General features: G+C 43.6%; 1 protein-coding gene across 1 annotated transcript in view; it reads right to left on the bottom strand.

Annotated features, from left to right (window-relative positions):
• The window catches only part of KIF5C (kinesin family member 5C), a 117,701-nt gene extending 94,051 nt beyond the window's left edge, over nt 1–23,650 (bottom strand). The window contains exon 1 of the mRNA XM_084810293.1: nt 22,994–23,650. Within this exon, the coding sequence (XP_084666419.1) occupies nt 22,994–23,119 (126 nt within the window). The 5' untranslated portion in view covers nt 23,120–23,650. The remainder of the gene's footprint in view (nt 1–22,993) is intronic.
• Nucleotides 23,651–25,435: the final 1,785 nt, after the last annotated feature.

Genomic DNA, 25,435 nt, shown 5'->3' with positions numbered 1-25,435 from the left:
AAACAAAAAACACCTTAACTGAATTTGATCACTCTCCTTCTAAAAAGCAGGTATGTATTATTGGCTTTTGTGGCAGGGAAACTGAAATGGCAGCCTGCCACATTGCTTCCGAGATAATGGCAAATATGTAAGAAAGGGATGAGACAAAAAGTTAAGCATTAAAAATTGTGCAGAATATATTCTATAGAAGTCAAACACACAGAATTATTCCCCAAACCAGCCCACAGACTTTACAAAAGCAGAGACATCATATAACCCAGCCACAAGAGGTAATTGGCAGCTGAAACTAATTCCGAGGGTCCCCATCCATCCCTCAGCACAGCTGCCAATCCAAAGGACACACAGAAGAATGCAGCGCATGTTATGTTCACCACAAGTACTCATGATGCAATGGGGCAATCCCATTTCAAGTTTACCTAGTGATCTCTACAACTGCTAGGAAAACAGAGACTCATTTGACAGCCCAAAGCATGCTGCAAGTACATTACAGCCAGGATGAGAACTTGACATAGGGATTCTGCCAAAAATGGCTCCACTGAAGGTTGCTTATGGCTATAAACAACACATTATCTGGCCATGAAACACAGGCAAAGGCCTCTTTAAACCTCTCTCAGTTCTGGTTCGTGGGAGGAATAAACAGCCTAGGAATGTCAGAGAATTCCGCTACCGATCTCGGTGAGGCCAAATGCCAGTGCATTCGGCCCCCCAAAATCTGTGGCGGAATGGCCTGCCCCCCCTGCCCCCCCACGGATCGCCCCTGGGACGAGACTTACCTGGGGCAGATGGTCCGGGCGGCGGCAGCTCTGGCAGCGGCTCCGGCGGCTCCGGCGGCTGGTCTTCCGACCGGCTGCCGCTGCCACCATTTGCAGTCTGGCGTTTGGGTTTTTTTTTTTTTTTTACAGAGACGTGATAGGCTACATAAAGACTTACGTAGCCTATCACATCCCGGTAAAAAAAAAAAAAAAACGCGTACGCAAATGGCGGCGGCTGTAGTTCCTTATTTTTCACCATCTTAGTCTACGTAAATATTTATGCTTTTGTTGGGTTTTTTTTTACCGGGATGCGATAGGCTACATAAGTCTTTATGTAGCCTATCACGTCTCTGTAAAAAAAAAAAAAAAAAGCCAAAAAACGCTAAAAAAAAAACAAAAACCAAAAAACAATTACGGCAGAAATAAATAGGCCGTTTTAGCCTACATAAACATTTGAATGTAAATATTTACATTTATATATTTACGTAAATAAAAATATTTACATAGGCTAAAACAGAGAATCAAAAAGGGATGCAAATAGCTCCCACTATGCTATTTGCGTTCCCCTTTATTTTCGCTGTAATAGTCTACGTAAATATTTACGTAGACTAAGACGGCAAAAAATAAGGAACGCCACCATTTGCGTACGCGTTTTGTGTGTGTGTGTGTGGTTTTTTTTACCCAGAGCCCTCCGCGGCCGGAAATCTGGCTGCAGACGGCCCTGGCCTGGCCAGCTGCTCCGCGGAGCCACCACGGAGCACAGCCAGCCATCAAGGATTCCGGGACCGGATTGCCTCCCCCCCCCCGTTGAGGATTCTGGGGGGAGGGACGGAACGCCTCCCCCCCACACACCATGAACAGAATCCGCTGAAAGGTAAGTGATTTTCGTACTTCCCTAAAACAGCCTTTTGCTTTAATTTCTGCTTGGTGGGAGTCTATGGGCAATACCAATGTTGCCAGGCCTTGCTCAATTCAAAAATATAGCTTCTTTGGAGAGAGGAAAAAGCAGCTGCCAACATTGTAATTAAAAACTGAAAAGCTAACTTTTAAGTAAGTAAATTCTATTTAGTTATACAATTCAGTCTTTCCATATGCATCTTCAGTCTGCAACCAGATGGTCAGACACTTGTGCTCCATCATCTTCACTTTGATTTATGTGTAAAGCTGACTATAAATTAACCTGTCACCTGTTCAACCTGAAGTTCTGAAAACCGCTAGCAAAAATCTGTGTAAGAACCACATTCAAAGGCAATATTTTATCCATTGTATTTACACACAAAACCTCACTGGCAGTATTTTATGTATCAAGGATAGTGTGTACTACTGACTGTAAATCCAGGCTTTTATTATAATAGTTTAAAATCTACAATGTACTTATTGTCATAAAACATGTCATATACTGCCTACGAGACACACATTTAGTCCAGTGGCCAATATAATTTGATATTTGCCCATTTTTTACATGTCTAAGAAGATAATTTAAGATGGAAAGGTTGTAATTTAAGGTTGAATCCTGAGCTGTACAATCGCCACGCATGACCAAGGTTGATACAGGGGAGAATTCACACTGAATGACCCTTATATCCTTTGTTCTAGAGGCACGCTTTTATAGGGCCCAAAATGATATGTAGGACTCTTTAAAACTCAAATAAGTAACCCATCTTGACTTTATTGTACCTAGCTGAAAGCAGCTAAACACAAAATATTTACCAGCTCTTTCAGAACAAAGGACCAGCTAATTTATTTCAGAGTTTCTAGAAGAGTCATTACATTAAATTGTCAGCACGGACACACACAGACTTCATTTTTACTCTGGTGATGATAAACATGTGTTCTTTTGGATAGCCAATGGTCAGGAATTCTGCGAGTTGAGGTCCAAAACACCTGGAGATCTTCCTCCCCAATTTTGGCTTATTGCTTCCAGATTCAGTCTAATTTTTTGTCATTAACCTTGTATAATTTCTTCTCTCTTATATTGTATTATTTACTGTAAGCGTTTGGGCAGGGTCATTATTTTTTGACCCCTGAATCTATTGTGGGAATCAGACAAACTCCACTGCAGCTCATCTGCTTCAACTTGGCACTTTGTGGATCAAGCAGAGGGATACAGAAAGAAAACACAATTTTGTTTAAAGAATATTGTTCTTGTTTACAGAGAACCAGCATGGCTCAGTGCCTGAATTGCTGGACTTTTTGATTCAAATCCTAGCATGGCCACTTAGGCACATAGGAAGCTGCCTTGTTCCCAGCCAGACCGTTGGTCTAAACAACTCAGCACTGCATGCACTGACTGTTCTCCGGGGCTCCAGACAAGAGATTTTTTCCCCAATCCAATTCAAGGACTGAACCTGGGACCCTTCTGTAATACCACCATGAGCCAACAGCTCACTCTATCAGCCCAATTTACCTCACAGGATAAAGAAGAAAGACCATGTATGCTACCCCAAGCTCCTCTGAGAAAGGCTCAGGTTTAAATGTAATAATGTAAAGTAAAATAAGTTAGGAAGTCCTTTAAGGTTTTAGTATCCCATCCATCCTTCAAGGAACTCAATGTGGCATACTTAGGCCTATCTCATTTTATCCTCACAATAGCCCTGTAAGGCAAGGCATGGCAGTACAAACACAAAGTAAAGCCAGAATCAAATTCTAACTCAGCCATGAAACTTACTGGGTTATCCTGAACCAGAGTCACTATCTCTCAGCCTAACCTACTTTTCAAGGTTGTTGCGAGAATAAAATGCAGAGGAGAGCCAGGTATGCTACCTTAAGTTCCTTGGAGAAACAGAAGAATATAAACGTGCTAAGTAAAAAAAATAATCTATTCCAGAGTTTATTTATTTTAAGAATTGCTTCTTGGCTCTAGTAGGGAAGTTGCAATGGAGAAAAGATTTTTAATCTTTCACTTCAGTCAAGGTTATTTATGTTGTAAAGAGAGAACTAAGTACAAATCCTCAGGCAGTTGCACTAGGTTAACAGCAACAATCATTAAGCTACAGCCAACACTCTCCTCAGGGTGTTCACATATTACATTGCCATTAAAACTGTGTCATCTCTTAGACATAGTTCCCTACCTGGAGTCTGTGATGAGCTGCAAAAATTCATTTACTGAATGCTTACACACCACTTTGCAAATGTGAATCATTACATAAATTGCTACCTACCATCAGCTCTCCTTGTTCTCAAGGCCATAATAAAGGATAAAAACCAAAATGCATTAAATAAAAACCACAGCTCAATCAGAGATACTTCCTGCAACCTTTTACTATTAATCATCTCTAGTGTACAAAACTGCATACCAAGAAAAAGCATGTTTTTGACAGAATCTATAAAAGTGTATTTGTCATACAGTAAACAATTACTTTAGAGGAAGGTCTAAAAGAAGTAGAAAGATACATATTGATTCTTATTGTACTGATTGTATTACCAATCCCAACCAAAAACAACAACCCAACAAAAAAATGTTTGTAAATTGATGGGTTGTTGTTACACATGAACCAAGTCTTAGTCACTTCCTTGGTAACAAGTAACAGCTATCCTGAATCTTGGCAGGTTGCCAACGGTAGGCCTGGCATACAATGTAAATGCTTAGAGAGGTAAATTGCTAAACTCACTTCTCACAGATAACTATTCACAATACAAACAATATTATATTACATTACACACTCTTGTTTTTAAATTTATACCACATTTAAACACTCTTTTTCCTTGGGATTGATCTTCAATGTACATAAAAAAGAGGCTTCCAGGTTCCGTGAATACAATCTGGGTATAGCAAATGCTACGGCACTATTGGCAAGTGTGAACTTGGTCAGCAAACTAGATGGGGGCCACTGGGAACTTCATGTAGGAGCAGGATATACTTAGAGTATATCCTATGGGTAGTGCTCCCGATACAGAGGGCTCCAGGTTTGGAGGCCTCTGCCTATCCTATGCTCTGCCCACAAGAGCCAGGCAGGGCAAGAGAAGGATGGAGGCAATTTTGCTTCAGTTCTCTGTTTAAAGTACAAAAAGCAGCTAGACAGGCCTCTGAACTGTTCTAGCTGACTGACCTTTTGGTGGGTGGAGAGAGAACTGGAGAGGCCAAAGGATATTGCACAACCTGGCCTTTCTCTCCCCTCCCTGCCCACCAGCATGTCCCTTTTTCTCCCCCTCCAACTTTTCTTATAAGGTTGCACATCTGATCTCCTCCTCTAAACTCATAGCTCTGTCTACAGGTGCAGAGCAGGAGATCCACAGCATCCTATGGCATCCCAGATGCTGTCTAGGGGCCACAGGATTGCTCTCTCAGTGAGAGGGTTTTCCAGAAAATTTTGAACTGGAAATTTTGGGGGGACTTTTTTAGAATTTTTCTAAAATTTCTAGAATTTCTTCCTAGACAAATTAATTTGCATAAAGCAATCTGCATCAGAAAAAAATCAATTTACAATGGAAAAATGTTTGATGCCCTAGAGAGCGATCTAATTTAACATATTTATTTTACTTTTCTTTAGTAAACAAAGCAAAACAAAATACCCCATGGTAATTTCCCCCCAATACACCACAAGTATTTGACACGATATATCTGAAAGAGGAATTAAAGTATACAATTTAAATGTTATATTATGTAGAAATGTTTACTGGAATACTTAGATAATGGAGGGAGCAATCCTATGGCTGCTAGACAATGGCTAGATGGTCATAGGATATGGTGTTTTCTGGGAACCGACCTTGGAGCCCGCACTCAGAGGTCAGTTCCCAGAGAACTGACCTCCCCCCACTTCCATGCTGCCTCTGAGGCAGCGCAGAACAACTCTGTCCTCCGTGCTCTCAAGAGAAGCACGGAGCGGTCAAAAGGGTGTGTGTCTGGGGGCATTCCAGTGCAGGGAAGGAGGAAATGCCTGTACAACACATCCAATGTGTCGTACAGCAGCCTCCTCCCCTGCGCAGCCCTTCCATGGCTAGACAGCCGCCATCAGCTGTCTAGCTGAAAATGCAGGGCAGGAGGAGTGCAGAAGGAACGATTTCTTCCGTGCTTCTCCTGCCCTGCTTTGGATAGGTGGTTGCCTGTCAGTTCAGAGGTGGCCGCCTATCTGGATAGGACTGCACACTTGAAGACAACAGCATGTACTTCTCTTACATTATCTTACATTTAAGATAAAAACAAAGGCACTGAAAACTGTTGACAATAATATAAATTTAGCAGCCCAAAGGACTGTGCATCATATGCTGACAACCACTGATCTCTTTCAACAGAGTTCAGCCCTATTCCACTGAAGCTATTGGGGCACCTTCAAGTTACGCTGTCACTACTTCTTAGTTCTAATTCACACTAAGACATGTATGTATTTCAATGACATATACATATTCTCTCACATGCTTGGTAGGCATATTCACTTGAAAAACATTAATTACAACTTTGAAACTACCAAGCTTGCCTAACATTGTATTTGTAATTAGCATCCATTCATTGTTACTAATGAACTTATGAAATGGGGGAAAATATCTGTTTTGAATATTTTTCCATGGAGAATTTTCTTTCTCACATCACTGGATATAAATATAATTAAATATGAACAAGAGTTCATTACAGTATTGCAAATTGAAATCTACAACTACCGGCTGACTTGACTGTTTCTGCCACCATGACAGTTACAAGTGAAGGTTGTGCTGCTTCCATCTCAGGCACTCAACTTGGAGGGCTTTCTTTCCCAGGAGGAGGGGTGGTCAGCCAAACAGGGGGAAAAACTGACCTGCAGCCAAGCGCTTACTTTCTCTGCTCGCTCTCTTGCCCCTTCACTACCAACCCTTTGCTGCTTCTTATTGTACCCAACCTGCAGTGCTAGTAAGACAAGGCCCCACCTCTCCCGTGAACCTCATGCAGAAGGCTCAAGGAGATGCCAATTTATTCTGTAGTTTGCAGAATTTTAAACAGCAAAGAGGGAAACTCCTACTGATTCTTCCCTTCTCCCAGATGCTTCACAAGCGAGAGAGTAAACTCTGTCTTGCTCCCAAGCCCTTGCTTTGGTGAAAAGGAGTCTTCTCACTTGCATAGAGATTTGGACACAATACAAAAACCTCAAGAGAAAGCTCCTACTCCCTTATGTTTTCTATACTCCAGAACTAATGGCAACCTTCTGACTATCTCCGAAGTCCTCTGCACAGGGACAGAGGGAGGGATTTCATACTGAGGACAAATAGAGGCTAGTTAGTAAGAAAAATATTTGTGGACCCCTGCCCAAGAGTTTCCCTTGTAATAGCCAGGCTTAAAAATACCAGCCAGGCTTAAAAAATGATGTTTGTATGTGGTCAGTGGGATTTTTTTGTAACTTTTTTTTACTTCAAACTAGAAGACCCCCATGCTTCAGAGACTCTTGAACACTCCCCTCTGTTCCAAGAGAGGCATGCCATATGACATGAGCGGTGCTATTTGATCCACCAAAGCCCATAGCTACCAAGAGTGCGTTGAACTGGGATTCTTTGGATCCAGGTTCTTTCTATATGTTCATATTGTACTGGTACAACCCCCAAGCTCCGGCACTAGATTAGTGCAAAGGACCTAGGTAGCAAGTAGCAGCTTGTCAAGGTCTTGTACAGCTCAGAAGTCAATGGAGAAGAGGCACTGCAGGGACACTAGATTTGCAATGTTAATTGCTAATCTACCCATAACTGCAAGATCAGAGCTGCCTGCAACTCCTCTATGTGCAGAAAAAAGAACACAGAAAATGTGAGTAAACTCAAGTACTGTTATTATACTATTTTTGTCATGATATACTGTAGATGAATTTATTTGTTTTTTCATGCTACGGTTGCGCAATTTCATACAGGTAGCAGCCTTTATTCTCACTGTAGCAAGGCTGGTCTATTATCAAGCACGTTCATTTAAGAAGGAAGTGTGCTTTTGCCTAAAATATGTGTTTCTCATCTGCCCCCTCCCCCAACGCTGTTGAGCTTTAACATGCTGTTGGACATCATGTTCCTTTTTCAAGACCCCATAATCAATTATTGTTTCAACAACCCCTCATTGATTTCTTGTGTCATTTCTTCCAATTTTGTTCTAATCTCACCCACTGCGTTTCACTCTCCCCTCCTGCCATGTCATTTTCAGTCTGCAGCCAGTTCTCTCATTTAGAAAAAAAATCAATATTCTAAATCAGGGGAAAGCAGCAGCAACCCAGCTGAGAGGCACAAAGCACAGTCAGCACCAGCTAAATAACCGAGCCAGGTCACTGGTGGCATGAATTCTAAACAGGAAGAATACTAGTCAGCAGGATACCTGCTTCTAAAAAGACATTTTTTTAAAAATCCAAGCAATTCCATTTATGAATTCATAGCTTCCACAGCTCACTGGAAGATATATGTTTTGCACAACTCAAAGCCTTATTCTGAGTTCATATCATCTCAAATATTCCTTTTAAACATTGCAGAATTTCTGATGGAGACATGGCCCCCTTCCAAGGCCAGGGATATGCATCTGTAAAGGCATGGAAAGCCCTTTCCCATCAACCATTTCCCATGAGACATCCCCCATTACCCAGCCTCGGCAGTCCCACAAAGGATAGCAGTGAATTAGAATCTGACACTGCAGCTGCTCTCATATAATCAAGTCAGCATATGCTGCCTAGGACACTCACAATGGCACATGTGGGTAAGTGTGCATGCTCACACACACATCAACATCTGTATTTGTTTGGCCTATTGCACCTCACACTTCCAAAACACAACTGCCTATTTGCTTATCCAGGTACAATTAAAGCAATGCTTGCAATAAGTTCTACATCTAATTATTAAATGCTTACAACTTCTATGTCTAAATATTCTTATTTTACTAGTATGAAAGGTAATGAACTACATTCTAGCGTTATTAAATCAACATCTATGAATACTCTCTTCATTTACTGGCTGCAGAATTAGTCATCATAAATGCTACAACATTTCACACTAGCCTGATTTTTCTTTTTACTCTTTTAATCTTGGTGGTACCTTAGGGACAATAAAGATGATGAGTTCACATACGGAGGGAGTCCCTGCTCTGAATTATGTATCACCTCTTTGAATAGGCAGTCTATGACATGAAATATTACAATGAGATGAATTCATGTTAATGAGGAGTTTGTGAGGTCAATAAAGCCCCCACCCCTTAAATAGAGAGTTGTATTTTGTGACAACAAAGGTCCGCATAGTTAAAGCAATGGTATTCCCCGTAGTAACCTATGGCTGCCAGAGCTGGACCATAAGGAAGGCTGAGCGAAGGAAGATAGATGCTTTTGAACTGTGGTGCTGGAGGAAAATTCTGGGAGTGCCTTGGACTGCAAGAAGATCAAACCAGTCCGTACTCCAGGAAATAAAGCCAGACTGCTCACTTGAGGGAATGATATTAAAGGCAAAACTGAAGTACTTTGGCCACATAATGAGAAGACAGGATACCCTGGAGAAGATGCTGATGCTAGGGAAAGTGGAAGGCAAAAGGAAGAGGGGCCGACCAAGGGCAAGGTGGATGGATGATATTCTGGAGGTGACGGACTCGACCTTGGGGGAGCTGGGGGTGGCGACGGCCAACAGGAAGCTCTGGCGTGGGCTGGTCCATGAAGTCACGAAGAGTCAGAAGTGACTGAGCGAATAAACAACAACAAATTTTGTGACAGCAGAGCAAGACTGAATGGTGTTCTGCCTCTGCAGTCTGGCTATATGGGAAAAAGAGCTTCCCCTATAATGGTGTTAGTATGGAAGATCCTGAAACTGGATCAAGCACTACAATAAAAAAGGACAGACTTGGTTAGGTGCTGGGGGGGGGGGCGTCAACTTGGTGCCAGAAGCAACGCCTTCCATGGATATTGGGCCCAGCCATGCAGGAACTACATCTACTCTGTCAAAATGCATAAGATACTAACAGCACTTCATTGCATGGCACTGAGTCAAGGAAGAAGAACAGAGCCCCTTCAATGCACCATGAAGGAGAGACTCTACTTAAACCCTAAGAAAAAGGTGGGGAAAAAGGCTAGTGCTGCACATTTCATAGGGAGTAAGAAGGCAGTCACAAGGTAGCTTTCCGCATTTTATTTAGAGGGAATTCTATTGTACCTATTCAGAGTGAGCTACATCTGGTTTGACTCATTAGGCCACAACAGAAACATGGTAAAAATCAAGGTTTCCCCATAATTTTTGCAAAGTGCTTGTTAATGCTTCTTGCAAGAACCTCAAAGACTTACCTCTACGTACCATCACCCACTTAATTCAAATGAAGCAACAAGAAACTATTCTCAACCTCCTATCGCTAAGCATTGCCCTGCTCTTTGTCCCTAAAACTGCGGAGATTCCAATGCAAGTAGACAATTCCTGGAAGACCCCTAGTTGTCGTTACTTTAATTTTCTTTTAAATACCTTGATATTTTTCAACACATACCCAAAGTGAGGGGGGGGGGGCCTTGAGGACTACAGTTAAAAAAAAAACAACAACCTAAAGGATACTTCGTAGAATTCAAATTGTAGAAGTTGGGGAATTTCCAAGAGATCCACTACTGCCTATTTGTTCCTTGAACCAATAAAAATTCACAAGGGAGAAGCCATATTTATTCCAACTGCCTGTTCTTCAGCACAAACAGTGCTGCCTGCACAGCAGTTGCTTGATAATTACCTAAATTTTTTAAAACACATTTCGCTAGCTATGTAGAAGCAATGCCAGGTCATGCTACATTCACTGCACTTTGTTCACACATGCTATTGTCTAAAAATGACTTTAAATTTTATTCCCATTTTTAACATACAGCAAAGATCCATTTTTGGGCCTTGATGATTCAAATTCAGAGGTTGGCTACAGTGTTTTGGCACAACAAACCATCTGGCTGCTTTTTGATCTTATGAACATTGTATCAGAGTGACGTGATAAAGAATCTTGATGCAAAGCCAGTCTGATCTAGGTGTGACCTCTGGAGATTCCAAAAAGATGCAGCAAAATCAGAAAAAGCGAAGGGAAGCAAAGCCTGCAAATGGATAAATCCATGGCTGAAAATAGATACAACCAAGTTCTGAGAGTGCCTTGGACTGCAAGAAGATCAAACCAGTCCATAGTCCAGGAAATAAAGTCAGACTGCTCACTTGAGGGAAGGATATTAAAGGCAAAACTGAAGTACTTTGGCCACATAATGAGAAGACAGGATACCCTGGGGAAGATGCTGATGCTAGGGAAAGTGGAAGGCAAAAGGAAAAGGGGCCGACCAAGGGCAAGATGGATGGATGATATTCTGGAGGTGACGGACTCGACCTTGGGGGAGCTGGGGGTGGCGACGGCTGACAGGAAGCTCTGGCATGGGCTGGTCCATGAAGTCACGAAGAGTCGGAAGCAACTGACCGAATAAACAACAACAACAGCTTGTGACTTTACACAGTCACCAAAGGGCTTCTCCTACAGATACTTAATACCTGGGCAGGTTCATAATGAGACAGGTAGTCCTTAAGATAGCCAAGTCCTAGGCAGTCTAAGGGGAGAAGGAGACCACCCATTCATGTTGAATTACAGAGGGAGGAGAGAAGGAAACCACTCATTCAGCAATTTGTCATCGCTACTGCTTTCCCTGTCTTTTAAAAACCACTACATATAAAGGCAGTAGAGTTAACAATAGAGTTAACAATAAAGCTAACACAGAGCAGGAGGAGGATGTTACTCAAAGCCGTTTGATTAATGGTATTGGGTTAAATGCAAGTGTTTCACATTTATCAAGTTTATATCAGTGCAGTAAAGACTGGATATGAAGCTACAATTCTGTGGGTGGGGGAAAGGGAAAAGGACAGTAAGGGAAGGAATACTCTCTTCCTAGTCATGGGCTGTAAATGACTTATCTCTGTAAGGGATGTATATTTCAGTATGTATGCATCAACTATAAGCGCTTGTTAAAGAAGCTGCACAATGCAACAGGAGGTCAAAGGCTAATGAAACATAACATAAAAAAACTAATAATACATAACAACTACATTTTAAAGGCAAAGTTAATGCCAGAAAGCCCAAAGAAAGATGTCCTTTACTAGAAGGAACTTGCTATCCATTCTTAAAAGCTGTAATTAAAAAGCCACAGGTGGGACACCCATAAAAACTAGCAAACATACCTCTTCCAGTTGAGTCATTTTGTATCTAGCATGCACACACACATGCACACAGACACACTTAGTGCTACATGCATGAGCAGAAAGTAACCCAGACAAAGCCTTCAGCTCATGTGCTTCCCCCGCCCCCTTCTTCTGCATGGCCAGGAGAAATAAACCAGATTTCAGTTTCACTTTAATGAGATTCTTGGCTTGTTCCTACATGTAAACCAAGGATCATCATTTAAAATGATGATCTAGTCAATTGCTAAACAAGCCAACAACAAACGCAGTGTGGTTTTGCTGGCTTGTTCACATGTAACAACAAGCAAGGAATCTCATTAAAGTGAAATTGAATTTTGGTTTATTCCCCCTCTCAGCCACATGGGAAAGGGGAAGAAGGAGCATGAAAACCCAGGGCTGCTTCTGGGTTCCTTTTTGCTCATGCAAGTAATGCTAAATTATGGTTTAGCGTTATCATACCACTCAAAACCTGCCCCACACATATAGCAGGATTAGGCAGGGGAAAAAATCCAATTTTTACAATTTTCTTAAAACCTCAATTATATTATTTATTAATCTAAAATAATTTAACATTAAATCAGAAAATCACGTTAGGGTATATCTTGATCCCTTACACCAAATCATGACCATCTATCAAAACGATTGAGTGAAATGCTTCATTTTTATGTAATGACCTATTAAGTTGTGAACTGTATTTCTTATTAGGGACTAGCAAGTTACCACAGTACCCAGGATTCCCCCATAATTATGGAAGTCCTTCCCACTAGATACATTTCCATGCCTTGAACATCTTCTGGAAACTGTATTAAGACTTTTCAATTTTTGGCTGGGTTAAGTCAGATAGAGACTGAATGTTCAATATTTTATGTATAACTGTTCCAGTGGATCTTATGTAATTTTAGTTTTATGTTTTAAATCTATTGTTACCTGCTTTTAACCTCCAGGATGAAATGATACATTTACTTATTTAAATACACTCTAATAAGAAAACCATTCAGACTATTCACATGCAAAACAGTGCAAAAAGTCAGGCAGAACAAGAATAAAGTTGTTCTGATAAGCAAAACAACCTTTCAGTTGACTGTACTAACAGTTGTTTTTCATTTAGATAATCAAATAGTTAATTTGAAGTTTCTAAACAAAGCTTTAATACCAAAATAGTGACCTGAAATCATTTATCCAGATTCCTTAATAATCCTTTTAAGGCACAACCCAGCCAAACTAAAGCACTTTTAAATTTAATTGATTTCAACTGAAGCATTAAATACATACTTAAATCTCTCCCACTGCCATCAATGGGACTGATAAGTGCTTTATATAGACTGGATCATGCCCTTTGTTTGCTCATGCAGACAAAAGGCCTGTCATGGTGATACAAGATCCCTGGGGTATATTCCTTTTTATTGGCTTTAAATCTACATGATGCCATAGCTAGCAGCTCTGAGACTGAAGAGAATTGAAAAATGTGCACTTCATAGCCTGCCAGAGGAGCCCATTGAACAGCTCAATTTTGTACTGCTGTCCCAACCTCTACTTTGCCAACACTACAGCAGCACAACACACTGAAGGAATAGTTGGCTGAGTTTGTTTGTTTGTTTGTTTTTAAAGAACATTGCCCAGATGTTCTCCTCCCCTTTCAATTTTAAAGACCATGTGCATTTTAAAGAGTTTGAAGGAAAAATGCTGTCTGACTCCTAAAAGTGTCAGTGTCAGGGCATGAACCAGCACAGTGCTGCTCAAAAGTGTGTCTGCCGTTTGTTTTGGCCAGTGGTATGATGTCATCCTGGGAGACCAGATAAGTTTTGCTTACCATGGGAAAGAATCCCCTCTCCTTCTCCTGAATGGGCAGAGGTAGCCTGTCAGCTCCTGAAGCTTAGGGAGAAATACTTATAAAATCCAGCACACAGGCTTTGCTCTTTCATCTCGCTCCAAGGGGGAATGTGCATGCTAATGGCCTGAAAAAAAAACTTGCCGGTCCTAGGGAAATGTCTCTGTACTCTGGGGCCCCACAGTGTACAGTTAGCTGTGATGATGGTCTGCTTTGTCGACTGACAGGACATGAGCTTTCTTTGTATATTCTTTCTGCCTCCACTTATCATCTTTGTGTAGTCAATAAACTATTGAACTGATCCATTTGTGATTTAGTCTCACTTTGGCGGATAGGAATCTGGTTTAACTGGGACCTAAGTCAATCAAGATCCCAAAAATCAATACAATTGTATCCCACAAACTCCTGTTAACTCTTGAGGATCCTGCTCATACGCCAAAACAATTCAAGCCTTTTTCATTTTGAGCATGAAAATGCTTTCATTGGAATGTCATGCCACCCTGTCAAATTCAGAAGCAGCCTGTTATCTAAAAAACAAAGATGAAGAGTTCATGGGTTATTCATGTAAAAAATATAGCTGTAATTCAAAAGGGTAAAACAGCTATAATTTGCCATCACTTGCTGAATCATGACAGACCAAGTAAGCCAATTACACATCCAAACACAGTCTGGAAGGCGGTACAGTTATCACACAAGCTAAACTAATGCCAAGTCAACTTTCTTGTTGCCAATGCATATATCAGGAGGTCAGCTTGAAGTGATGATGAGAACAAAAAATATATCACCTACATAGTAAGGAGACCCAAGTACTCTGCTGGTATACTCAATATGCCTTGACACTTGCACGTTGTCAGACAGATGAAGCAGACAATGGTTGGCAAGGCTGCTTAAAACCAAAGAGCTAACAGGAACTACTCCCGTGCAAGCCCTAAAAAGAACCACAAAAGCCAGGACAGGAAATCATGGAGAACTACTTGAATTCAGGTGGTTCCTGAGCTGTGTATTTAGTAATATTCAAAGTAAACAGGCAACCTATATAATAATCTGTGCAGGTCAGTACTATGTATGTTTACTTGAATGATCATACAATTGCAACTGTACAGTGCAATCCTAAACATGTATACTCAGAAGTCCCACTGATTGTTAGGGTATTTAAAAAAAAATGATTATTCACTCTCCTTTAAGGTACATAAACTCTGGGTCATTTACTGAAACTGACAGGAAGGCATTTTAAATCAAGCAAAACAAAAGTACTTCTCAGACAGCACATAATCCATGACACCAATTGCTACAGAATGTTGCATGGCCACAAGCATTAAGAAAAGAAGAATTAGATAAATAGCAAGAGAATAGTTGGTATAAGCTGGAAAAATAGCACAGAACTGAGCTGCAGCCAAATGCTCACTTGCTTCAGAGTAAGTCCCACTAAACTCAAAGGGACATACTCCCTAGTAAACATGCATAGAAACCGGGCTCTGTCTAAGGATTACACTGCTACCACCTAATTTTTTTCTTTATACTCTAATGACTCTGAGGACATGACAAGTTTGCAATGTAAGCTTACCTAGGAAAGGAACGGTTCCTCCTGTGCAAGCACCGAGTCATTACTGACTCCTAGAGGGACGCCACTTGCACTGGCGTTTTCATGGCAGACTATAGCGGGGTGGCTTGCCATTGCCTTCCCCAGTCGTGACTACCTTTCCCCCAGCAAGCTGGGTACTCATTTTACCGACCTCGGAAGGATGGAAGGATGAGTCGACCTGAGCCAGCTACCTGGGACCCAGCTTCCGCTGAGATCGAACTCAGGTCGTGGGGAGAGTTTCGGTTGCAATACTGCCGCCTAACGCCACATCCTATGCACATTTAGAGAGAAAAAAAGTCCTACAACTCCCAGCATTCCCCAGCCAGCCATGCATGGTGGGGAATGTAGGACTTTTTTCCATCTAAACATGCATAGGATTATGCCCTAAATGGCTTTGACCTTTAGATGCTTAGGTGCACTTTTTGTGAGCCACTTACTTCCAATAACATGTATAGGCTATAGTTTGTTTGTTTATTGCATTTATGTTGTTGTTCAGTCGTTCAGTCGTGTCCGACTCTTCGTGACCCCATGGACCATAGCACGCCAGGCCTTCCTGTCCTGCGCTCTCTCCCGGAGAGTGCTCAAGTTCATATTCATCGCATCCGTGATGCTATCTAGCCATCTCATCCTCTGCCGTCCCCTTCTCCTTTTGCCTTCAGTCTTTCCCAGCATCAGGGTCTTTTCCAGGGAGTTTTCTCTTCACATTAGGTGGCCAAAATATTGGAGCTTCAGCTTCAGTATCTGTCCTTCCAATGAGCACTCAGGGTTGATTTCCTTTAGGATGGACTGATTTGACCTCCTTGCAGTCCAGGGGACTCGTCAGAGTCTTCTCCAGCACCACAGTTCGAAAGCATCAATTCTTCGGCGCTCAGCCTTCCTTATAGTCCAGCTCTCACAGCCATACATTACTACTGGGAAAACCATAGCTTTGATTAGACAGACCTTTGTCGGCAAGGTGATGTCTCTGCTTCTTACAATGCTGTCTAGGTTGGCCATAGCTTTCCTCCCAAGGAGCAAGCGTCTTTTAATTTCATGGCTACAGTCACCGTCTGCGGTGATCTTGGAGCCCAAGAAAGTAAAATCTGTCACTGCTTCCATTTCTTCCCCTTCTATATGCCAGGAAGTGATGGGGCCAGATGCCATGATCTTAGTTTTTTTAATGTTGAGTTTCAAACCAGCTTTTGCACTCTCCTCTTTCACCCTCAACAAGAGGCTCTTGAGATCCTCTTCGCTTTCTGCCATTAGGGTGGTATCGTCTGCATATCGGAGGTTGTTGATAATTCTCCCAGCAATCTTAATTCCGACCTGTGATTCATCCAACCCGGCATTTCTCATGATGTACTCTGCATATAAGTTAAATAAGCATGGTGACAATATGCAGCCTTGTCGTACTCCTTTCCCAATTTTGAACCAATCGGTTGTTCCATGTCTGGTTCTTACTGTTGCTTCTTGACCCTCGTACAGGTTTCTCAGGAGACAGGTAAGGTGGTCTGGTACTCCCATCACTTTAAGAATTTGCCACAGTTTGTTGTGATCCACACAATCAAAGGCTTTAGCGTAGTCAGTGAAGCAGAAATAGACGTTTTTCTGGAATTCTCTTGCTTTCTCCATGATGCAGCGAATGTTGGCGATTTGATCTCTAGTTCCTCTGCCTCTTCGAAAACCAGCTTGTACTTCCGGTAGTTCTCGGTTCGCATACTGCTGAAGCCTAGCTTGTACGATTTTGAGCATCACCTTGCTGGCATGTGAAATGAGCGCAATGGTGCGGTAGTTTGAACAGTCTTTGGCGTTGCCCTTCTTTGGAATTGGGATGTAAACTGACCTTTTCCAGTCTTGTGGCCACTGTTGAGTGTTCCAGATTTGTTGGCATATTGAATGCAGCACTTTAACAGCATCATCTTTTAGGATTTTAAATAGCTCGGCTGGAATACTGTCATCTCCGCTAGCTTTATTGTTACTAATGCTTCCTAAGGCCCACTTGACTTCACCCTCGAGGATTTCCGGCTCAAGTTCAGTGACCGCACTATCATGGCTATCAGGGACATTCAGATCTTTCCTGTATAGTTCTTCTGTGTATTCTTGCCACCTCTTCTTAATCTCATCTGCTTCTGTGAGGTCCCTGCCTTCTTTGTCCTTTATCATGCCCGTCTTTGCACAAAACGTTCCCTTGAGATCTCCAATTTTCTTGAAGAGATCTCTAGTCTTTCCCATTCTGTTGTTTTCCTCGATTTCTTTGCATTGTTCACTTAAGAAGGCCTTCTTGTCTCTCCTTGCTATTCTCTGGAACTCTGCATTCAGATGGATATATCTTCCCCTTTCTCCCTTGCTTTTCACTTCCCTTCTTTCCTCAGCTACTTGTAAAGCCTCATCAGACAGCCACTTTGCTTTCTTGCATTTCTTTTTCTTTGGGATGGATTTCGTTGCTGCCTCCTGAACAATGTTACGGACCTCCGTCCATAGTTACTCAGGCACTCTGTCTATCAGGTCTAATCCCTGAAATCTATTCCTCACCTCCACTGTATATTCATCAGGGATATGATTTAGGTCATACCTGAACGGTTTACGGGTTTTCCCGACGTTCTTCAATTTAAGCCGAAATTTTGCAAGAAGCAGCTCATGATCTGAGCCACAGTCAGCTCCAGGTCTTGTTTTGACTGACTGTATGGAGCTTCTCCATCTTTGGCTGCAAAGGACATAATCAATCTGATTTCGATATTGACCATCTGGTGACGTCCATGTGTAGAGTCGCCTCTTGTGCTGTTGGAAAAGAGTGTTTGCTATGATCAGCATGTTCTCTTGGCAAAACTCTATTAGCTTTTGTCCTGCTTCATTTTGTACACCAAGGCCATGCCTGCCTGTTATCCCGGTGATTTCTTGACTTCCTACTTTAGCATTCCAATCCCCTATGATGAAGAGGACGTCTTTTTTTGGTGTTAGTTCTAGAAGGTGTTGTAGGTCTTCATAGAACCAATCAACCTCAGCTTCTTCGGCCTCAGTGGTTGGGGCATAGACTTAAATTACTGTGATGTTGAATGGTTTGCCTTGGATTCGTACTGAGATCATTCTATCATTTTTAAGATTGTACCCCAGTACTGCTTTTCCCACCCTTTTGTTGACTATGAGTGCTACTCCATTTCTTCTAAGGGATTCTTGCCCACAATAGTAGATATGATGGTCACCTGAATTAAATTCGCCCATGCTTGTCCATTTTAGTTCGCTGATTCCCAAGATGTCAATGTTCAATCTTGCCATCTCATGTTTGACCACCTCCAGCTTACCTTGATTCATTGATCTGACATTCCAGGTTCCTAAACAATATTGTTCTTTACAGCATCGGATTTTCTTTTCACCACCAGACACATCCACAGCTGAGTGTCCTTTCGGCTTTGGCCCAGCCGCTTCACTCTTTCTGGCGCTACTTGGAAATACCCTCTGCTCTTCCCCAGTAGCATATTGGACACCTTCCGACCTGAGGGGCTCATCTTCCGGCGTCATCTCTTTTAGCCTTGTGATACGTTCCAAGGGGTTTTCTTGGCAAGAATACTGGAGTGGGTTGCCATTTCCTTCTCCAGTGGACCACATTTTGTCAGAACTCTCTGCCATGACCTGTCCGTCTTGGGTGGCCCTGCACGGCATAGCTTATGGCTTCACTGAGTTACGCAAGCCCCTTCGCCACAACAAGGCAGTGATCCATGAAGGGGTCATGCATTTATATCCCACCTTTTTTCCTCTTGCAAGGAATCCAAGGTGGCATGTTACCACATTGGAACACCATGTGTCTTCACGTACACATGCCTAGCCATGCACATGTCTAACTATGCATATATATCCAAGCAACGCATGTCAAAGATCTTTAACCAAAAGCCATATTGCACCATGTAGTACTTTGGACACCCAAGAAGGCAAAAAACAATAGATGATAAAGTCAGAATTTAGAACAGTAATCATCATCATCATCATCATTTATTACAAAAATGAAAGTTGTGATTAAATCTATAAGGTATGGTAGATGTGGAAGGAATCTAATGCTAAATAAGGAGACGGGAGGACAATAAATGCCAGACAGAGATGCTAATTGGATCAGAAAGATGAATCAGAGTAGAAACAACACTTCGCTTGAGGCAGTGTGGTTTACCTGCTTGGAAAGTTAAGGAAAGGAAGGAGGCTGAAGCAAGTGGGGGCAGGGGGGGAGGACAGACACTACCTATTCCAAGAACAACTAAGGGCACAATCCTATGCAGATTTAGACAGAAAAAAGTCCTACAATTCCCAGCATGCCCATAGCTGGCTGGAGCATGCTGGGAGTTGTAGGACTTTTTTCTGTCTAAGCCTACATAAAATTGCACCCTAAGAGTCTTGTGGCACCTTAAAGACTAACAAATTTATTCTGACATGAGCTTTCATGGACTACAGATCCAGTTCATCAGACACAACAAGTATTATGGAGAATTATGAGGTATCGTGCATCTGATGAAACGGATTATAGTCCACAAAAGTTTATGCCAGAATTAATGTGTTAGTCTTTAAGGTGCCACATGACTCTTTGCCGTTTTTGCTGCAATAGACTAACATGGCTGCCCTCTGGAAATTGTTACAGTGGAAGGGACCTATTCCATGGGGGGGGGGGGCTCTTCCTTCTGGGGAACGCAGTAGATGAGGAGGTTATCCTGGGGCGGTTGCCTAGATTGTCCTTGGCAAATCTGTGACGGCAAACAGAGTGCAGTGAGCCCTTTCAGGTCCCTAAGCCTTGTACTGCATAGGGCTTTCTTGAACAGAGGCTTGGAGGAGGAATCAGGAGGCTGTGGATCCTTGACTGGAACAAGCAGGTGAGGAAGGAACAACTAAGTTCCTTCCTCACCTGCTAACTAAACCACCAAACTTGAACAAACTGGGCAGACTCTCTGCAAGCTGTTTAAAAACCTTGGTTTTGGATTTTCCTTTAGATCAAAGGAGAAGCAGAGGGGATGCAGGTAGGATTTAGGTTTCCCCACCATAGGTGTTTTGTGCACAAGGAGCATATTTTGGGTGTAGTTTCTTAACCTTAATGAATGCTAAAGAATGTTAATGTGTTTACTGGTGGTTTAAGCATGAAACATTCCCTCACCAGAGCTCTAGAATGGCCAGTTCAAATGGACATGCCTTGGATGGCTTGGTTATGTTAGGAACTAGGCAGGGTAGAAGCAGTGGGTGACTACTAGAGAGAGAAAGCTGACAAACCTGGAGGCAGCATCCATCACTTTTAACAGTCCCTGAGCACAAGTATTGTTATTGCTTACTTTAAGACTTCAAGAGTCAGTGTTGTGTCATCTTCTTTCAGCTACCCTTACCTCACAAAGTTACTGTGATGGCTAAAATGTTGCTTTGAGCTCCTGAGGTGAAAGATGGCGTGCAAATGGGGGGAAGGGGGGAAACGGAGGAAAGCCAGTATAGTGTAGTGGTTAGAGTGCTGGACTGGAACTGGGGAGACCCAGTGATGCTCACTGGGTCACTTTAGGCCAATCACCAACTCTCAGCCTAGCCTACCTCACAGGGTTGTTTTGAATATAAAATGGAGAAGAGTAGGAGGATCACATATGCCTCCCTGGGCTCTTTGGAGACAAACACAGGATATAAATGTAGCAAACACACATAACAAGAGAAGGCGTGCATCCATGCCTTAGTACAGTGATGTTCAACTCTCTATCTTCAGAAAATGCTTTCCACATTGACTTGCCCATTGAGAAGCCCATGCATATGCTGAGGATTCTCTGGCATATTGTAAGGATCATGTTCAATTCACTGGGGGCTGTGAACCCATATTAACAGAGCATGCCCCACACACCCCTACATTACCAGGAACATCAGTAGTGGGCAGGCAAGCTGTCTTTCTGGAAAGCTCATATACCATCACTAATCTTCTCATTAAGACCACAGTTTGAAAACCTATGAGGTGGATTATGCCCATTTATTCGTATCGACACAATATTAGGTTGTTCATATGGCAGGGAGAAAGTTACCACAAATTTCTCTACAGCCTCTGAAGTTCAGACTAGAAAAAGTCAGAATTAAACAAACAGCGGCACATTTTAAGATAAAGGAAGAACAAATTTACCAGCCAAGCTAATACTAGTAATGATCCTGTGAACTGATAAGGAGAGGAATGCTTCTCTACCCATACCGAGGCAAGAAAAGGAAATTAACACAGCAGACAACTAAAGAGCATCTCTGGACAGAATACATAAATTCTGCTCTCATCTGCAGAGACTGCAGCTTGACAAGCTTTTAACTCAGTCAGTGCTGCTAAAATGCATGAACTGCAACGCCACCCTTGGTTAAAGGGGCGGGGGGGGGGGAGGTCAGACAAGGATGAGAATTCCTGCACCTCTGTTACTCTCTTGGCAGTTTCTTGCCACCTGTCAATCAATCAAATGCATCAGGGAGTGAGCAAGCGAGCATGCCCAGTGATCCAGATGACATCAGCTTGATCAATGCTGAGAACTGGAAGGCTGCAGTAGCAATGAGGGGAGGCAACTGGAAGAGTCAATTGGGGTTGACTCCATTCAGTTCCCCACCATTGCTCTCTGCTGCAGCTACAAAAACAGGGAATTCAACCAAGTGGGACCTTATACGGCAGGTTTCTCCCTGCAGATGGCATCTAAAGGGGGTGGATGATTAACATTTTGTTGCATGACACCAGCGTTTTACAAATGTAGGCATTAACATGGATCCCTAGCAGCACACTCCTATGCATGTCTACTCAGAAGTCCCAATTAGTTCAATGGTATTTACTCCCAGGTAAGTGTGTATAGGATTGCAGCCCAATAGTAGCATCTGGCCAGTGGGGCTGAGGAACTATAAAATAAGAAATATCCTCTTCAACAAAGCTTGACAAGGGAATGGGCATAAGAAATTTGCATTTCATAGCTTTTTGGCCCAGTGTTTATATTACACATACCCCCTCTTCATACCCCCTTATAATTTATCTGCCAACTAAGGATAACACTTAAGATATATCCCAGTGTGTAGTCTAGCTTACACACACATTGTTGTTGTTCAGTCGTGTCCGACTCTTCGTGACCCCATGGACCACAGCATGCCAGGCCTTCAATGTTGGCCTGTAAAAGGTGCCACGTGACTCTTTGTTGTGTCTCCTTACCTATGCTCACACCGCTGCAAGGCAACTTCTCACACACAGGATCATCCACACGCCAACCCCTTTCTTTCTTTCATTATCCCAATATGATGATGGCGAAGAAGAGGAATTAAGTGAGCCACAACCTCTCTTTCCATCATAGCCTGCCCACGCCGGCTAAAGAGAAACTGCTATTCCCCTTTGGGACCCCCCTCCCAGTCCCAACCCAATCTCCAAGTTTTAGTGCTAAGGGAGGGGAGACGCTCCCTCGTCCTCCCATGTGGCAGAAAGCGCTCCCCCCACCTCCCCCGCCCCCCGCGCCCCGCACAGCCGGGCCTTGGCCAAGGTTTGGCGCTCAAGGTGAAAGGAGCCTCGAAAGGGGAGCCAAGCAACACGCGCTATGGCAGCAGCCAACGCCGGGAACAATGGGCGGAGGAAAGCGCACCATGTAGTGCAGCGGCACGCCGCGCGGGGGGCCCACAGCGACGTTGCGGGGGGGGGCAGAATTTGGCGGCTCTCTCAACATTTCTGCAGGAGGCGGGGAGGGGGGAGTCCGGGGCGAAGAGAAAAAGGAGAGGACTAACCCCCCCCACACACACACACACACACACTTCACCCCAAAAAGAGGCGGCGGGGAAGCTTACCCCAACGACGACCGTGTCCTCGCCTTTGAATCTGGGGACGAATTTATCCCCGCGGAGGATCTCGGCTTCGTTGAGGGGCCGGAACCGGCACATCACTTTGATGCTGCATTCGGCTGGGTCCGCCATCTCGGCGCGGCTGGCGAGGGGAGCCGCGGAGGCCGGAGCCGCCCGGCCGACGGCGCGTGGCGGGGAGGCGCGCAAGCCCCGCCCACCTCGTTGGGGCTGGGGCTGCCGCCGCCGCTGCGGTTGGGGTGCTTTCAGCGGGCCAGAGGGGGAGCCGAGCCCAGGCAGAGGCGAGGCATTGCCGGCCGCCTCGCGACCACCAGCTCGGCTACGAGCGAGCCGCCCCCTGGACGAGGCCGGGCGCTGGTGCCGAAGAGGGGCGGGGAACCCGGTGCCTCAGGGGTTGCCGCTGGGTTTCTTCAGAGAGCGGAGGCGGCTGCTACCCGAGAGGTGGAGAAGTCGACAGAAATGCAGGGGGCTGCCCGAGGTCTTGGGAACTGCAGAATGGAGCCAGGTTCCTTGGCCCTGCCCTTCTCCCCGTCCCCGTCCCTCAGCCCCTGGCGCCTCTTGCTAGCGCTGCGAGCTCTGCTGCTATTGCCGCCGCCACCCTGCATCCCCGCCAGCGAACCACCTCTCTCTCCCCCCCCCCCCCCCCCGGGCTTTGTGACTTCACTGCATTACATCAACGCTCACAGGCTTGAGGGGGAGAAGTTACCAGCGCATCCTGGGAACTGTAGTTCTTAAAACGACAGGTGGGGAGCTGGGAAAAAGAGGCAGGCAGGGCGTAGGGGCCAGGAGCAAGGCTGGCAGAGTACTCGCAGCGGCGGCGTTCTGTGTGCTCATTGCTAAAAGCGTTGGGTGCATGACAAAATGCCTGGGGTTTTCTTCTTCATCATCTAGCAGGAAATACATTTGCAATTAAAGACGAACGACACGGTTGCTCTTTCGTTTGTAAGCTGCCTGTAGCTTAAAAGGGTCTGTCTGATGTCTAACCGAGAAGATAGCAGTTCTACGCTCAACATCTCCTACAACCATCGGAAGCTGCCTTATCCTGACTCCATCCAGGCCAGTGTTGTCGACGCTCTTCAGAATTTCAGGCACAATTCTTTCCTAGCCCTACCTGGAGATGCCAGGGACTGAACCTGGGACCTTCTTTATGCAAAGCAGGTGCTCCGCCACTGAGCTGTGGTCCTTCCCCTGTCACTAAACCAGGTAGTCTGCCACACAGTCTTTTTGTGCACAGTCCCTACATACAGACGATAACATAGAATCATAGAATAGTGGGGTTGGAAGGGGCCTACAAGACCATCGAGTCCACCCCCCTGCTCAATGCAGGAATCCAAGTCAGAGCATCCCTGACAGATGGCTGTCCAGCCTCGTCTTGAACGCCTACAGTGTGAGAGAGCCCACCACCTCCCTAGGTACTTGGTTCCATTGTTGTATTGCTCTAACAGTCAGGACGTTTTTCCTGATGTTCAGCCGGAATCTGGCTTCCTGTAACTTGAGCCCATTATTCCGTGTCCTGCACCCTGGGATGATGGAGAAGAAATCCTGACCTTCCTTTCTGTGACAACCTTTCAAGTAGTTGAAGAGCACTATCATATCTCCCCTCATATCATTTTTACAGTGCTATCATTTTTACAGTCCTATACATGTCTACTCAGAAATATCTCTCATTGAGTTCAATGAGACCAGCTCCCAGGTGTATGCATATAGCAACTTTCTAGTGCCTCCCTTTAACAACTTGGAAAAGAAATTATGCTTGCACTGTCATGTTCAGAAAAGACCCCTCAATAATACATTGAAAGCTGCATTTTCTAACAAGTTGATTCAAGCCTTTAGCGTTCAAGGTACTGAGTTTGGGAATTAGAACATTCTTACATAAACACTTCTACCATAAAGCTTTAAAAGCTTGTTATGAAAAAAAAATAGCAAAATCAATTTTGGGAAGCCAATAGCTCTCACACTAGCTTTCCTCTCACACCTCCCTCACCCTTTCCCTGCATTCTCAAAAGATGTCTTACAGTGCAATCCTATACATGTTTATTCAGAATAAGTGCCACTGAGTTCAACTGAGTTTCCTGCTAGGCCAGTGGGTTGTTTTTGTTTGTTTAGAAGACAGACAAAAATATACACACACATGTAAAATTACACACCCCTCTATTATAGATTAATTGCATTTCATGAAGATTGAGCAATAATAAAAGTATTTAAAGTTAGAATGTAGCAAAAATCTTCCTTTTTTGTAGAATACAATTATCTAATATTGCATTGCTTGATTTCAAACTGCTACCATATCAATTGCTATGATAACATGTGGGGGGGAGGGGGAACAGACCCCATTCCATCTCAATATTCCATCCTTGGGAAATGTGATTTAGGGCACAATCCTATGCATGTTTAGACAGAAAAAAAGTCCTACAATTCCCAGCATGCCCC

The sequence above is a fragment of the Heloderma suspectum genome, chromosome 1 (assembly GCF_057233095.1).
Source record: "Heloderma suspectum isolate Gila_16-S chromosome 1, 16-S_ref, whole genome shotgun sequence".
Taxonomy (NCBI): domain Eukaryota; kingdom Metazoa; phylum Chordata; class Lepidosauria; order Squamata; family Helodermatidae; genus Heloderma; species Heloderma suspectum.
The sequence above is the reverse complement of the archived record's forward strand: the minus strand, read 5'-3'. Positions and strand labels throughout refer to the sequence as shown.